The 16,689-nt window shown below is 47.9% G+C and overlaps 1 protein-coding gene across 1 annotated transcript in view; it reads right to left on the bottom strand.

Annotated features, from left to right (window-relative positions):
• LOC130044432 (multidrug and toxin extrusion protein 2-like) overlaps nt 1-15,924 on the bottom strand; it is a 57,595-nt gene extending 41,671 nt beyond the window's left edge. The window contains exons 1-4 of the mRNA XM_056137161.1: nt 15,775-15,924; nt 15,401-15,502; nt 5,798-5,866; nt 604-752 (exon numbers count right to left, since the gene is read on the bottom strand). Of these exons, the coding sequence (XP_055993136.1) occupies nt 604-752; nt 5,798-5,866; nt 15,401-15,502; nt 15,775-15,924 (470 nt within the window). The remainder of the gene's footprint in view (nt 1-603; nt 753-5,797; nt 5,867-15,400; nt 15,503-15,774) is intronic.
• Nucleotides 15,925-16,689: the final 765 nt, after the last annotated feature.

The raw sequence follows: 16,689 nt of genomic DNA, 5'->3' as shown, positions 1-16,689 counted from the left end.
CAACCTGTTATTTTCAGCTCATTCATGGAATATACATGCAAAATGAACCAGATTCAGATTCAGCAAAATCCAGAACCCTTTCATAGTCATGACTGTGGCTATTATGGTGAAGCCAGACCAGTTTTCTGGAAAGGAAAGATGCTTCTGTGGCCACGTCTCCCAGAGAGCTTGCTGGAGTTACAGGTTAAAAACAACAGTTTTGAACATAAAAGCAAAGGCAGTTGTGTTTGACCCTCCTTTTGCCAAGAACATTCTCTGCAGGGCCGAAGCAGGTAAGGCGCTAACCAAGCACCCAACACAGGTTCAGTCCCTGGCACTCCATATGGTTCCCTGGTCTCCGCCAGGAGAGATCCCTGAGTACAGAGCAGGAGTGAGCCCTGAGTACTGCCCAAACAAACAAAAGAAAAGCGCCTTCCCTGTGTTTGCCACACCACCAAAACGGAGGTGCCCAGAGGAGGCAGCCAGGCCATCTTGGTCTTTGCAGGCAACTGCTCTCTCAAGTCTGACCATACTCCCGGCCCCCAGGCTCCTTCTGCCATGCCCAGGCAGCTGGACACAGAGGTAAGCGCAGGAGTGGTGGTTTTGACCCCAGGGGCAGCTGACCTGGAGACCTCAGGGTCCTGCCTGAGGAGCAGGAGGATGTTCTCAGTGTTGAGGAAGAGTGCCCAGCACGGGAAGCAGCACAGCAGCAGGATGAGCGTCCCCCTCTGCAGCAGGACCCCAACACGCTTCAGGTTCCTGCCTCCGAAGGACTGGAGAGAACAAACAGGGAGAGTCACTATGGACATCCCCAGGAGCCCACCTGCTTCTCCCGTCACAGTACCCAGCCCAGCCCAGCCCAGGGCTGCATCAGCCAGGAGCTCTTTCAAATACACTTGCGGCCGTTGGGGCCGTTTCTGGAACTGCGCCACTGGTCAAAGTGGGCACCGGCGGGGCCAGTGCAAGGGGCCAACAGTCAGCAAGGTTCCTTGGTCTCCCACTCCAGAAGGGCCTGTTCCCAGGGACCTGCCCAGCAGAAACATGGAACAGGCAACAAAGGGAGACAGCCAAGCTTCACACTGGAAGGTGGGTGCTAATGTTAAAGTAAACCAGGAAGGAGAGGTTTGGGAGGGAAAACGACTTTTAAACTTGGGATCGGGAGGCCTCACTGCCAAGGGCACAGCCACACCTGCAGGCAGAGGGGGCACCCAAGCTCCTGGGGGCCGAAGCCACTGCTGGGGAACAGTGGGCTCAGTGACCCCACAGTGCGAGGGCTCAGGGTTGTGGCTGGGCTGGACCAAGGCGTGTCAGAGCCAAGGAGAGCGGACACGCAGGTGAGCAATGGTGGGAGGGAACAGAAGGGCAGGTGGACTGCAGGGGTCACCCAACACCCTCACCTCATTTCCTGTTTAGTTAGGCTTGGGGCTACACCTGACAATGCCCAGGGGACCAGGCACAAGCCAGCTGTGGGCATGGCGAACCCCACTACTGTACCAGCTCCCTGGCCTGCGTGGCCTCTTCTCTTAACACGCTCCTTTCCCTCAAGGGAGACATTTTGTTACTTATGGTTGTCTCCTTAAAAACCATAAAAGTGCTCTCTGGAAAGAAAGATGGCGGCCGCACGGGAGCCTTGTGGACAGCAGGTTTGAGCCGGGGGTGGTGGGAGCGGCAGGGACCTCATGGGAAGGGGGGCGTTCTGGGCCGTCCTCCATGCCCGACCGAGGTCGCCAGCTGCCCCCCACGAGCGGCTCTCCGGCACGGCCACGACTCCAGGGCACAAAAACCAATCTCTTAACTATCTAACTTTTAATAGAAATTCTTCCAGGGTCAATAAGTAAAATAGCAGAAATCCAAAACCGCGCGGCCGCAATAGCGGCTGCGCAACATCATTTTATTCTTAAACCAAGTTGTAGAAAGCAAATCATTTCACAACGCTGTTTCAGCATGTCTGATTGGGGGGGGGGGGGTCGTAAACTCTAAACAATAATTGTGCATCTTCTATCGAAACAATGTATCTAGCCAAAGTAGATAGAGTATTAACTAGAACTAATCTGCCTCACAGGAATTGGGAGGGGTGGGAGGTGGGGTTCTATTGGGGTTCGCGGTTAAAAATAAGTATTGGTAAAGGGAAATGTGTTTGATATTTACATGACTGAGACCTAAACCCGAAAGCTCTGTAACTTTTCCCACAGTGATTCAATAAAGAAATAAATTATAAAAAAAAAACCCATAAAAGTTAAGCCTAATTTAAGCATTGTAAGAGATAAATTAATAACAAAATGGACATATAAATGATATATTATAGAATATTACATAAATATAAAAAGGAAAATCTACACCTCTTTCACTGAAATAGTGTTCTCCAGAACACATTGCGAGTGCTGCTGGTGGCCCAGTAAAGTGGGGAACAAGGGAAGGAGCTCAGAGAAAAGGAAGCTTCCACCTCTCTGCTAGACCCTCTTAGCCACCCCAGGAAATGCCCAGCTTGGGGCAGGGCCAGTAGGGCTGCCCAGAGCACCTATGCTTGGAGGCTGGAGTCCCACCACGCCATGAGGCAACTGCGCCCTGCGCCTGGAGCCTGCCTGTTCTGCACAGCAGGGAAATGGTCCCCGCTGCCTGATTTATCGGGGAGCACGGGACCCCCTGGAGCCAGGGGCCGCTCTCTGCAGAAGAAGGACATCAGTCCTGGCGTGGGCACGACACTCTGGGTCAGAAGCTTTTCGTTGCAGAAAAAAAATTCAGGAGGAGGCGAAGTGGTGAACTAAAATGATTTTAATGAATTAATTTTACTTAGGGATGAGAAGAGAGAGGAATGCATGTGCAAGGAGAACACTCCTCCTCCAGAATGGAAAAAGCAAGCAGGCTGAAACCCAAGCACAAAAATTTGTAAGTCTATAACTGTACCTCATGGTGTTTCAAAAATAAATAAATAAATAAAAGAATTCATGGGAGAACACAGGCTTGAGAGAACTAGCAAGTAAGATAGGTGTTCAAGAGAGAACATGGGCATGAGAGCAACCCGCTTTCTCAGGGGGTGGGTGGAAGGGGGTGGGGGGGGGGGCGTCATATACCATTTCTCCTAATGGTTCTTTCCTGGAGTTCTCCATACACACAGAAGCTAAACTGAACACTGCCACAGGAAAAGTCTTGCACTGCTGATGGTCCCCTCATAATCTCATCAGGATTTTTAGATTCTTCCATAAACTTCTACACTTCTCTGGGTGGGCCTAGGATCTGAGTGGTGCCTTGGTTAGCTCAGGATCTGAATCTCAAAGGGATGAGTTCCTCATGCTTTTGTGGTACTTCAGGGCTGGGTGATTTCTTTCTAAGATTTATTATTTCCCTGTATACATTACCAGGGCCCCCCTACCTACCTACCTGCAAAGAAAACCTAATGAAGCCATGTGTAGACTCCAGAATTGTGTGGGCATGGAAATGTATATAAATGGAAATATTTGAAAAACACTCACCAAAAAGTTAATATAGGTAAATTTTAGATGTGAGGATAAATGGTAGTGATTTTTTTCACTTTTGATGATTACTTCTCTAAACAAACTGAAGTTTCTATACATGTGTGAACTTTATAATCTTTTAAAACTTTTTTACAATTTTGGAAACAATGTGCTACTCTGGAAATATATTCAGTAATATAAAAGATGTCCGTGATATATTGATAGTTGGGAAAATAGCTAGATATCACCCACCCACCCACCCAGCCATTCATCTACCCATCCAGCCATCCACCCACCATTCACCCAGCCAATCAATCATCCGTCTGTCCAGTCATCCTAGCCTTCTGTTGCTCCTTCTTACTCATTCAAAAAACTTCAGGGCTGGAGCGATAGCACAGCAGGTAGGGCATTTGCCTTGCATGCGGCCAACCCAGGTTTGATTCCCAGCATCCCATATGGTCCCCTGAGCATCACCAGGAGTAATTCCTGAGTGCATGAGCCAGAAGTAAGCCCATGAAACCCCTATGTTTCACTAATAAATAAATAAATGAAAAGAGTTCATGGGAGAACACAGGTTTGAGAGAACTAGCAAGCAAGATAGGTATTCAAGAGAGAACATGGGCATGAGAGCAACCCGCTTTCTCAGGGGGTGGGGAAAGGGGGTCAGGGGGGTGTCATATACCATTGTCATATACCCTCCAAAAAAAAAAACTTCTAGCTCAGAGTCTAGTAGGGAGACGATTATGGTTCTGGATCAGACAGGCAGGACAGCTGACAGTGCCAGGAGTAAATGCCCTGATCAGAATCTGTCTTTCTTCTGATCCTCTGGAGATGTTAGCATGCCAGCCCAGTACTTCCAACCTCCGTGACAGGCAAAAAAAGGGTGGGGGGGGCAGGGAGAGAGCAAATTCAAGGAACATTTGGGTATCCGACATCACTAGGAGTAAATAATTTTGCTATCCTACGGAGACGGAAAATGAGGGTTCTTTCTCCAGTACAGTGTGGTATTCCTGAGAGAGGAATTCTCAAAGAAGAAACAGATCAAGAATGGAAAAGATAGATAAACTTAATTCTGAGTAAGCTGAGTATCTGAGATGACAGAACACAATCAGTTTTTGAATGTTCCCTCAGAAGAGAGACACAGGCAGGAGATAGAGAAAAGTTGAGTTGCTGACAATGAGTGAAGACAGACTACGGAAGAGGAAGCACAGAGTAAGGTGGGGTACAGGAGCCTCTCGGGGGAGGAAAATCTCAGGGGCAGGCAGAAGAATAGGGGCCTGAGAAGGAAAAGCCAGAGTTGGTGAGAGTACTGGGACACGTGACACTGGAAGAGGACCAGGTGCTATGGAGAGTGTCCATGTGGGGTAAGAACAGTTGCATGGTGGCAAGAGCAATAGCACAGCGGGTAGGGCATTTGCCTTTCATGTAGCTGACCCGGGCCAAGCTGGGCCAACCCAGGTCTACTGAGGTTTGATTTCTCCACCCCTCTCGGAGAGCCCTGCAAACTACTGAGAGTATCACGCCTGCACAGCAAAGCCTGGCAAGCTCCCTGTGATGTATTCGATATGCCAAAAACAGTAACAACAAGTCCCACAATGGAGTCGTTACTGGTGCCCGCTCGAGCAAAGAGATGAACGGATGGACAGTGACACAGTGCTACTTGGATCTCATTATGGTAATAATCATGTCTTAATTGTCATTAATAAAACTTTATTAAGGGGCTGCAGTGACAGTACAGGACAGCCTTGCACTCAGCCAACCCGGGTTCGATTCCCAGCATCCCATATGGTCCCCCAAGCACCGCAAGGAGGAATTCCTGAGTACAGAGCCAGGAGTAACCCCTGCGCATTGCCCGTTGTGACCCAAAAAGAAAAAAAAGTTCCATGCTAATATAATTTGGAATTATTTATATAATATATTATAAAATAGGGAGCGATAGCACAGTGGTAGGGCGTTTGCCTTACAAGCGGCCAACATGGCCGACCCGAGTTCGATTCCTCCGCCCCTCTTGGAGAGCCCGGCAAGCTACCGAGAGTATTCGATATGCCACACACAGTAACAACAAAGTCTCCAATGGAGACGTTACTGGGCCCGCTCGAGCAAATCGACGATCAACGGGAGGGCCTTTACCTTTACCTTATAAAATGGGTAAGGCCTACATATGTACAAGTTTTCCCTGCACACTTTATTTAAATACTGTGATTTACAAAGTTGCTCATGATGATTTGTTATAGGTATTCAGCAGGGTATGTGACAAATCAAGGCAAAACAATGCAAGAGCAGAGGAGAGGGCGTCTCCCAATCTTTTCCAATATGAAAGGCGACCAACAACAAAAAAATGGTTTGTAGCAAGGGATGATTCTTACCTGCGACATTAGCGTGTCACAAGCAGAGGCCAAGCCGGTTCCAACTGAAATTCCAGTAACATTCACAACCTGCAAGGAACAACAGGCAGCACCTAGCATGGAACTGGGGGGCTTCCAAGTGAGACAGTGACAGACAAGCTTCTTTCAGCCGAGGACCTATGACAATTCATCTCCAAGAAATATCATTTTCTACAAAGGCTGTCCGCCTGCAACCCCCCCCTCCCCCCCCCGCAGTTCTGATGTCTTTTGGACAATTGTTTTTTTTTAATTAAAATATATTAATTATTAAAATTGAATCAGTGAGTTACAGTTGCAAAGTTATTCATGACTGGGTTGGGCCTCAGACATATAATGTTCCGACACCCATTCACTCACCAGTGTAAATTTCCCATCACCACTATCCCCAACAGTTTCCCTCCCACCCCACCCTCACCCATATGCCTCTATGGCAGGCACTTTTCCTCACTCCCTCTCCCTCCCTCTCTCTCTCCCCATCCCCAAAATTTCTTATCTCTGATAGAATAGTTTTCTAGTATCCTTGTCAATTATCAAATTATATCTGCAACTATCCTTGTCAATTATTAACTTAAGGACAAAACCATCTGGATGGGGTATGGTGCCACCAGCAGGTCAATCTGTACCTGTGAGGCGAGTGCATCAGCAACTTGATGGCGCCTTCAGACTTCCAGATGCCCCCAAATTGTTGCTGTGCCTTTGGCCAGACCCCAAAAATTTGGGGCAAAGTTTACCAAGAAAGTAAACAGCCAAAAGTTAGGTATGTGGGAGACACACCCACAAACCACCTCCGGCTCAGCTATATAATTGGAGGCATGGCCTCTCTGGTTCCTGATTGAACTGCTTAATGGCCATGATCCCAGAGACTCAGAAACAAATCTCGAAACACAGGGCTTTTGGCAGAAATGCATCCGGTCCCTGCAGTAGGTTACCAGTGCTGGGCCAACCCAGATGAGAATAGGTTTCGTGCTCTGGCCATGATCCCAGAGACTCAGAAACAGATCTCGAAACCCAGAGGCTTTTGGCAGAAATGCGTCCGGACCATGCAGTAGGTTACTGTCGCCAGGCCAACCCAGGGGGGAAAGGGTGTTGTCCCTCCGCCTGCTTCCCCCTGGTGGCTCGGTGGCCGTCATCCTCCAGAGGCCATTGGACAGTCAGGTTTGGGCCTTCAGTGACGAGACATTTTGGGCCTCACGGGATGGGGGTGGAGCCGGGCCTGTCCTCCCCACCCCAACGAGACCCCAAGTCATCGCCCACGAACGGCCTCTCTCTGACTCCTGATCAAGCTGCGTAACGGCCATGATCCCAGAGATTCAGAAACAAATCTCAAAACCCAGAGGTTTTTGGCAGAAATGCATCCAGACCATGCAGTAGGTTACTGTCGCTGGGCCACCCCAGGGGGGAAAGGGCCGGTCCTGTCCTTCCCACCCCAACGAGACCCCAAGTCATCACCCACAAATGGCCTTTCTGGCTCCTGATCAAGCTGCTTAACAGCCATGATCCCAGAGACTCAGGAGCAAATATCAGAACCCAGCAGGTTTTGGCAGAAATCCCTCCAGATTTAAGTGTTAAAATTTCAGATTTTCAAAATCATATGGCCCTACTGCAGCCACGTGACATCATGTTATTCATAACCAGCAATAGAACACAAATTGTCTACTGTTGCCTTTTCAGCAGGTCTGAGTGTTGCGTAAAATCCCAAATGATAATGGTGGGTCTGGTGTCAAAATATTGAATGTGATCAAAGTAGAGAGAGAGAGTAATGTGGAAATCATCTGCCCCAAAGGTGGGGGGAGGGTGTAAGATGGGGATATACTGGGGTTGTTGGGGGTGGAGAATGGGCACTGGTGAACATAAGGGTGCTTCATTGTATGACCGAGACTTAGACCCGAAAGCTTTGTAACTGCTCTCATGGTGATTCAATAAATAAAATTATAAAAAATGAAAAAAAAGGTAATTATCTCATTCTTGCTTTGGATAACCTGGCAGGCTACCGAATGTAACCTGCCACACGACAGAGTCTGGCAAACTCCCCGTGGCATACCCAATATACCACATACCAGTAACAATGATGGGTCTCATTCTCCTAACCCTGAAAGAGCCTTGAATGTGACACTTTTTAGAATCTCAGGGCTAGACCGAAGGAGACGTTACTGGTGCCTACTCGAGGCAATCGACGAACAACGGGATGATCATGATAGCATGACTAAGAGTCCAAGGTTTGGGGGGCTCGAGAGATAGTACTGATGTAGGCAGGTACACAGGGAAAGGCCATAGGCAATGAAACTCAGGTCAACAAAAATTCTAAGGCTGATGCACCCGGTGGATACAGGAAAACAGACCTGATAAAATCTCCAGCAGGGACCCTGAGGAGATTGGACCCCTCCCCATGAAGTTCCTCAAATCCTGGGACCTCTCCCTTAATCCGCTTAACTTTAGTGAGTCAGCCCCAAGAAGACTTCAGAAAGTTCCGGATCAAGACAACCAAGAAGAGCCTATAAAAGCCACCTTTGAACAAAGCAAGGGTGCTCATATGCTGCCCAAGCCATGTGCTGCTTGCGTCCACATGTGTCGCCCGCATCTCCCCTCTTGACATGTGTACTTTCATGCTTTCTGGGATGTGTCTAGAAGCTCTCTCCACTCTTGGAGAAGCCCACGTTCTCTCTTGAGTCTCTTTGAGTCTCTCTCTCTCTTGCTCCTCCCCCCCCAAAAAACCCTTCAAATAAAATCTACTTATTTCACTGCTTGTCTACTCCTGAAATTCCTTTCTGCAAGACAAGAACCCAGAAACCCTGGTCCCCGATGGCAGAGGTGATGGGGAGAAACTTACCGTCCTTCTCGCTTCACATAAGTCACCCATGGGCCCACCAACATCAGTACTCTTGGGTAGGGCACTTGCCTTGCATGTGGCCAAGCCAGGTTCAATCTCCAGTATCCCATATGGTTCCCTGACACAGCCAGGAGTGATTCCTAAGTGCAGAGCCAGGAGTAATCCTTCAGCATTGTCGGGTGTGGCCCCAAAGTCAAACAGTCCAAGGTTGTTTCCCCTTATAGCAAGACTGAGTTAAAGATTAACTTTAATGTATGCAGAGGACTCCAGACCAAGGTAGTTCGAAGAAACTATTTATGAGCTTTTCCCAAAAACCGGTCTAGGTTGGCTTTTCCCCCTTTGGAGAAGTCGTGTTCTCTAGAACACGCACCTTTCTCTCCCCTTGCATTTCTCTAAGTAAAAATCTTTAAACAAAACTATTTTGCTCCACTCTTTTGCCTCCTCCTGATGTAGGCATGTCAACAGGAAAAGGCCCTCAGCAATAAAACTTAGGTCAGTAGTAGAACTTCTGGGAGGAAAATCCTGACTGATATACCCTGTGGATACAGAAAACAGACCTGATAAGACCTTGGCGGACCCTGAGGAGGTTAGACCCCTCCTCAAACCCTCAAGACCTCTCCCTTAAACTGATTAAAATGGGATCCAGCCTCGAGAGAAGACTCGAGAATTTCCAGACCAAGATAACCCGAGAAGAGCCTATAAAAGACACCTTGAACAAAGGAAGGGTGTGCATATGCTGCCCGAGCCCATGTGCTGCTGTACCCACACGGCCGAATAAATGTGGCGCCGGAGCACCCGTGTCACCCGCATCTCCCCTCTTGAGATGTGTACTTTCATGCTCTCTCTCTCCCCCTCAAAAGCTCTCCAAATAAAATCTATTTATTTCACTGTTTGTCTACTCCTGAAATTTCTCTCTGCAAGTGAGACAAGAACCCAGAAACCCTGGGTCCTGTGTGGCAGAGGTGGATCGGGAGAAAGTAACCGTCTTCTCCTCCACCATCATATGAGCAACCCATGGAGCCCACCAACATCACTCCTGAAATACTTTTCTTCAAGGGAAAGCAGTATTCCTGGAATGCTTGTGCGGAGATCAGGGCTGACTCTCCCTTTCTGCAAAGAGCAAATCCTCACCCCAGTCTGAGTCCACGGCTGCCTGAGAAATCGGCTGGCAGGAATCATCTCCCAGGTCGCACAGAACAAGTATGCCTAAGGTACCTGGGCTGCTTCATAGGGCTGGTGGGACGCTCAGGTCCGTGCTGGGTAGGTGCTAGTAGCAGCTTTACCAGTCCTGACCCAAGCCAGGAATTTCCCCAGGTGAAGGTGTGTCCAGCAGAGAAATGGAAGCACTCTTTTCTCTCTTGCTTTCTCTCTTGCTTCCTGCATCACCCATTATCCACAATAAAATGAACAAAACACAAAAACAATTCATAGATTCTAAAAATATGGTGGCTACCAAAATGGAAGGGGAAAGAAGTGGGAGAAGAGGGCTGAGGGGATCGATGTGACTGTGTGAATGGCACTAGGACTTTGGTGCTAGGTTGGTGAGGCACACACAGAGAGCAGTGTGATGCTCTACTCTTGAAACCCCATAGTCCTGTAAACCAGTGGGAACTCAATAAAAATCTCCAGCCTAGCAAAAGAAATTACCAATAAAATGAAGAGCAGCCTACCAAGTGAGACATGATCTACGAATCACATTTGACAAGGGGCTACTATCCAAAATACATAAAGAACTCAACAACGAAATAACAAATAATCCCATTTTTAAATGGCAGAAAAGGGGCTGGAGCAATAGCACAGCAGGTAGGGCGTTTGCCTTGCACGCGGCTGACCCGGGTTCAATTCCCAGCATCCCATATGGTCCCCTGAGTACCGCCAGGGGTAATTCCTGAGCGCAGAGCCAGGAGTAACCCCTGTGCAATGCCGGGTGTGATCCAACAAGAAAAAATAAATAAATAAATAAATAAATGGCAGAAAAACCTGGACACATGCCAATACCAAGATATTCAGCCTTTCTAATCATCATGAAATGTAAATCAAAACCATGCTGTATAGGAGCTCCTCAAAACATTAAAAATAGAAGGAGACAGCTAAAAGGCTGGAGCACATGCTGTGACTGTGGGAGGCCCAGATTTGACCTGATCATATGGCTTTATGAGCACTACTAAGGAGTCCCAACCACTGCACTTAGTAGACTTTGTAAGTTTACAAAATAAACACGTGAGCAGTGGCAGGGGCAGCATGCACTCTCTCACCCACCACGTGCATTCAGTGGCCATGAGTCACTTCTCTACCCCGGCCTGCCACAGCCGCCAACAGACGCATGAAGGAGCAAAAAGGGCCACCAGGCTGGTTGGTATCAGTTGCAGTTTATTCCATTCTCCCCACGTGCCTGGTTTCAGTCTCACTAAGTGCTCCATTACACTCTCACACTGCCCCTCATTCCTGTCTCCTCCTGTCCCCCATGCTAGTCTCTCTGCACTGTCTCGCAGCCTTGGTCTCCAGCCCAACCTCTCAAGGCTAGGGGAGCAACTAGGCCTAGGTCAGGTAGCATAGTCAACATATGAGAGCCCTTCCTTCCCAGGGAAGCTCTTCTAAGAAAAGACAAAGATCTCCCGCAGCTAGGAGATCCGCTCAAGGGCAAAACATCTAGGGGTGTGTTTCTCCTTTCCTTAGTCCAACAACCATTCAAACATTTATCTTAATTCTACTTCTTAATAATATCAGTCATTTTGTATGGACACTGTAAGATACACTAAGCTTATAGGGTGGCTCTTCCTGGGGACATCTTGCTATAGATCCCAGACTATAGTGCTCAGGCCAGATTAGTCTTTCCTAACCCTAGCAGGATCCTAATCCAGTTGTTAGTCTATGGATCATAATAGAATGTGTCCATGATCGTGCTTTTAACCTATAGTTAAGTATTATACACTTGTCCTGGCCATTTCGATGCCAGGGTAGCTCACAACTTGGCCTGGGTCCATCCAGTTCCTTCGTCGGGACCCTGCTTTTGGAGTGCTAGGAACTAAGTCGGGAGGCTTAAGTTGGGAAAACAGATGCCCCAGAGTGAATATTAGCTGAGTCAATTAGCTCCGAAGTTACAAAAGCATAGCATTAACTGTCTCCCTGTGTCTATACAAAAAATGACATTGCTCTGAAGTAAACTATGCAAAAGGACATAAGGGAAGGAGAAAATCAGTATTCCACTTACAAATACAAATCCAGAGATTAACGAGGATTTTGACTTTACATGTTGTAGGTACTGCTTTGGGGATAAAGGTGATTAACCGGTTGGGGAAGCAGAGCACAGAGAGGAGGTTAAAGATAAACAGAGGAATGGAAATGCCTTGGGAGCACTATTATGGGTGTAACCCAATAAACCTAAGCTCCCTGCAGCCAGGGAGAAAGGACAAACCAATGTTATCCTACAGTAGACTATGAGCAAAGCCAGGTGTGACCCAACCTCTCACCACAAAAGAAAAAAATTTAATTACAGTATATCAATACAATAAATAAAATGTCTGAGCCCACAACAAAATACTTAAAACACCTGAAGGAAGAGATATTGATAGCAGCACAATAATAGTTGGAGACTTCAACACCACTCTATTATCTCTTGATAGATCAACTGGAGTGAAACTCAGTAAGGAAATAATGTTTCTGAAGGAAGAAATGGAAGTGAGGGGCTTTAGCATATCTATCTATCTATTTATAGATATATATCTATAGATAGATATATATGAATATGTATATGCATTCTCCAAGATAAAACACATATGGGGCAATAAAACATCATTTCATAAAGTCAGAAGAATGAAAATCATATCTATCTTCTCAGACCATGATGCACAGAAGATAAAAGTTAATAAAAAATAGAAATGAAAAATAACTCATATACCTGGTAATTAAACAGCGTATCACTGAACAACCAGTGGGTAAAAGAAAATCAGAGAGGAAATCAAAAGATTTCTGGAAATGAATGAGAATGAGGACACAGCTACCAGAACTTATGGGACACAGGAAAAGTGGCAAGCATTTATCAGGAAGAAAGGATCCACACAAATAACCTAACAGCACAACTTAAGAAAGTGGAAAAAGGTCAACAAAGGGAGTCCAAAGCAGGTAGGTGCAAAGAAATAATAAAACGAGGAGAAATAAGTGAATTTGAATCTCTAAAATTCCAAAAGCTCATTGAAACCAAGATCATTCTTTGAAAAAAATAAACAAGCTAGAAAAACCACTAGCAAGACTCAAAAAAATGCAAGAGAGAACCATAATAAGCTGAACCAGAAATGAAAAGGGTGGTGTGATAACAGATATCACAAAAATTATTATTATTATTTTTGCTTTTGCTCTTTGGGTCACACCCAGTGATGCTCAGGAGTTACTCCTGGCTTTGCACTCAGGAATTACTCCTGGTGGTGCATGGGGAACCATATGGAATGCTGAGGATTGAACCCAGGTCGGGCATGTGCAAGGCAAACGCCCTACGTACTGTACTATCGCTCTGGCCCTATCACAGAAATTTAAAAAATTATCCGGAATTATTTTTAAAAATCAACAGATATGCAATGAAATGAGAGAACCTAAAAGAAATAAATTCTTACAATCTCATAATCTCCCACGGCTGAATCAAGAAGATATGGAACACCAATTACTACTGAAGAAATTGAAATGGTAATCAAAAGTCTCCCTAAAAACAAAATCCCAGGATCAGACAAGGTTCACTAGTGAGTTCTTCCAAACTTCCAAATGTTTTTTAAAGAGATATTGCCAATCTCTTTGAAGCTCTTTCAAGAAATTGAAGAAACAGAAACACTCCCAATTCCTGAGACAAACATTATCCTGATACCAAAAGCAGAGAGAGATAGCAGGAAAAGTACAGACCAATATTCCTGATGAACAGATACAAAATCCTCAACAAAATACTTGCAAATCAAATAAAAAAGATCATATACCAGGGAAACGAAAGTCAAAACAACGAGATGGAACCAGAGTGACAGTACAGTGGGTAAGACATTTGCTCTGCATGTGACCAACTTAGGTTCGATTCCCATATGATTCCCTGAGCACTGCCAGGAGTGAATACTGAGTGCAGAACCAAGAGTGACCACTGAACATCACCGGTGTGGCCAAAAAAAAAAAAAAGCAACAAAATAAACCCTCAAAACAATGAGATATCACCTTACACCAGAAAGACTGGCACACATCAAAAAAAATTTTTTTTTAATTAAAAAAGACAACAACCAGTGTTGGTGTGGATGCAGGCAGGATGGGGGATGGGGCTGGGGCTCTTATTCACTGCTTGTGGGTCAGCTGGTCCAGCCTTTTGGAAAACAATATGGATATTCCTCAACAAACTAGGAACTGAACTTCCAGAAGATCTAGCAATTCCACTCCTTGGAATATACCCCCAAAACACAATAAGAAAATATATCTGCAATTCATATATTCATTACAGAACTATTCACAATAGCCAAAATCTAGAAACAACCCAAGTGCCCAAGAACAGATGACTGGGGGCTGGAGTGATAGCACAGCGGGTAGGGCGTTTGCCTTGCACACGGCTGACCCCGGTTTGATTCCCAGCATCCCATATGGTCCCCTGAGCTACCGCCAGGAGTAATTCCTGAGTGCAGAGCCAGGAGTAACCCCCGTACATTGCCAGGTATGACCCCAAAAGGCCCCCGCAAAAAAAAAAAAAAAGAACAGATGACTGGATAAAGAAACTATGGTACATCTACACAGTGGAATATCACTCAGCCATAAGAAAACATGAAGTCATACAATTTTTTGCTATGTAGATGGTTCTAGAAAGTATCATGCTGAGTGAAATCAGTCTGAGAGAGAGGTACAGGCAAGAGAGGTACAGGCACCGAAATTCCACGTTATGTGAGATCTATAAAGAAACGCAGTAGAGGAATAACATGCCCAAAGGCAACAGTCAGGGGAAGGTACAAATAAGACTTTGGTAGAGGAAAGTGGCCCCTCTGGAGGAGTGCTGAAAGGAGGTATTAAGTGCAGACCACAGAGACAGTCCAGGGAATGGGAGGGTAACTGGGGTCATTCATTGGTGGTGGGAAATGGACTCTGGTGAAGAGATTATTGGAACATTGTGTCTGAACCTCAAGTATGATAAACTGTAACTTTGTAACAATGGAAAAATGTCCAAGCCCACATATCTAGGTCATCGCCACTTAAGAGAAACTTGGTGCCCTTGCACCCCACTCCACCCGCAATACTCCTGTTCTCCTGGGTTAGTAAAAGAGGAGACGCTTGCTGAGAGAAAAAAAAAAAGATCACCTGCCCTCCCCAGCAGTATTTTTCAATTTCTTTGAAAACCTGGATGAAATGCAGAGAGGGAACTTTCCACTCCGTGGATAATAAATCTCAAGTGTGCCCTTCTTTTGACTTCCAAAGCGGATGTATTTACTCATTGACCAAGATAAGCACTTTATTACATGAGTGAAATAGCGTCACCTTAACGAGCCGCGCACGTCTGGCTGATAGCAGATCACCGAGACTTCCTAACAATTCTTGGGTTTAATTTCATACTAGGAAAATCATGCAGCTCTTCTTTCAACCCGCACAATCGACCCAGTCGCTTCAGGATCCTTGAGATACCTGCTCCCCCCTGTAATTGCAGCTCACCACGAACGCTTCCATAAACGGATGGTTAGGAGTGCCCAAAACTTTCTTTTCTCTCAACAGTCGCCATGATTTCCCTTCAAATCTAAAGGCACAGACTGTATACCTACCGATACAGCGAGGGACACCGCATCCAGCTGGACCTTCCCCAGATGTCCGCAGAATATGGAGCTGACGACGCTGATGAGAAAGATCATCAACTGCGCGAAGAACTGGGAGGGGAGGAAAGAGCGTCGGGCCGCGCTGCCCACCACGCCCCCAGCCCGCTCCTCCGGCCGTCGTGCGCGTGGACTCACCCTGGGGACTGTGCCCGCCGCCCCCCGCGCCGCCCCCCGCATCCCCCGCGGCTCCGTGCCGGCTCCGACCGCCGCCCCCCCACCCCGCCCCACACCCGCGGACTCACCTCGGGGACCGCGCCCGCCACCCCCGCGCCCCCCGCCCGCGCCCCTGCCCGCGGTTCCGGCCGTCGGGCGCGCGGACTCACCACGGGGACCGCGATCGCCGCCAGCCGCGCCGCCTCCCGACGTCTCTCGGGCCCCAGCAAGCCCCGCAGGCTGCACAGGCGGGCGCGCGGGCGGGGGGCGGCCCGGGAGACGGCAGGGGTCCCGGCGTCGGCGGCCACCGGGGGCTCCATGCCGCGCGGCCGGAGTTCTGGAGGTAGCAGCGGCCGGGAAGGAGCCACCGCGGTGGGAGGGGCCTGCCGCGGCCCCGCCCCGGCCGGCCGCGCAGCCAACGGTCGCACCCGCTCGCCCACCGGCTGGGAAGCCCTCGAGGGCTGCGGAAGGAAAGGTCCCGGGTCCGAGTCCTTGCGAAGTGGGAGGCCACGTGAGGGGCGTTTTGTGATGACCAGGAAGCAGCAAGATGGGCATTTCGCAGGCGCTCCCTTTGGCGCTCCTCTCTCTGCCTCAGTTTCTGGCTGTCTTCGAGGCTGCGTTCCGTGCCAGCAGCAGGTTTGGGCAAGTCTTGGTCGGTCCCAGCTCCACCCGGGCTAGGGGAAAGCTCAGGGAATGCAGGCAACTGAAAGCCACCCAGAGACATTGGGAACAGCCACTTCTTCTCTCTGCTCCACCAAAAGAAAACAATGTTCCTCATTTTGTCCTTACTCTGAGACAAAGTGTAGAAGAGATGAGGTGTGCCTCAGGGGGCCAGCCCTGGAAGGAGATCCCAGCCTGATTGATCTAAACCCGCAGATACAGGCTTTCTTCCCTGCTCTCTGTCCCTCTAGAAACTTCTGCCTTGCACCTTGCAGGAGATTGCCCTGAGCACGAGCCCACCATCTTCCAAACTGCTGGCCTGCTGGTGAATGAAACTCTCAGCCTTTCACTGTGTCTCTCCTCTGGCTCTCAAGCAGCAAACCTGCCAGGATACTCCTGAAAAGTTAGGGGTGGTCAGGAGGAGC

This window comes from Sorex fumeus, unplaced genomic scaffold, assembly GCF_029834395.1.
Source record: "Sorex fumeus unplaced genomic scaffold, SorFum_2.1 ptg000122l, whole genome shotgun sequence".
Classification (NCBI taxonomy): domain Eukaryota; kingdom Metazoa; phylum Chordata; class Mammalia; order Eulipotyphla; family Soricidae; genus Sorex; species Sorex fumeus.
Note: the sequence above shows the minus strand (reverse complement) of the source record. Positions and strands in the feature narration are given on the sequence as shown.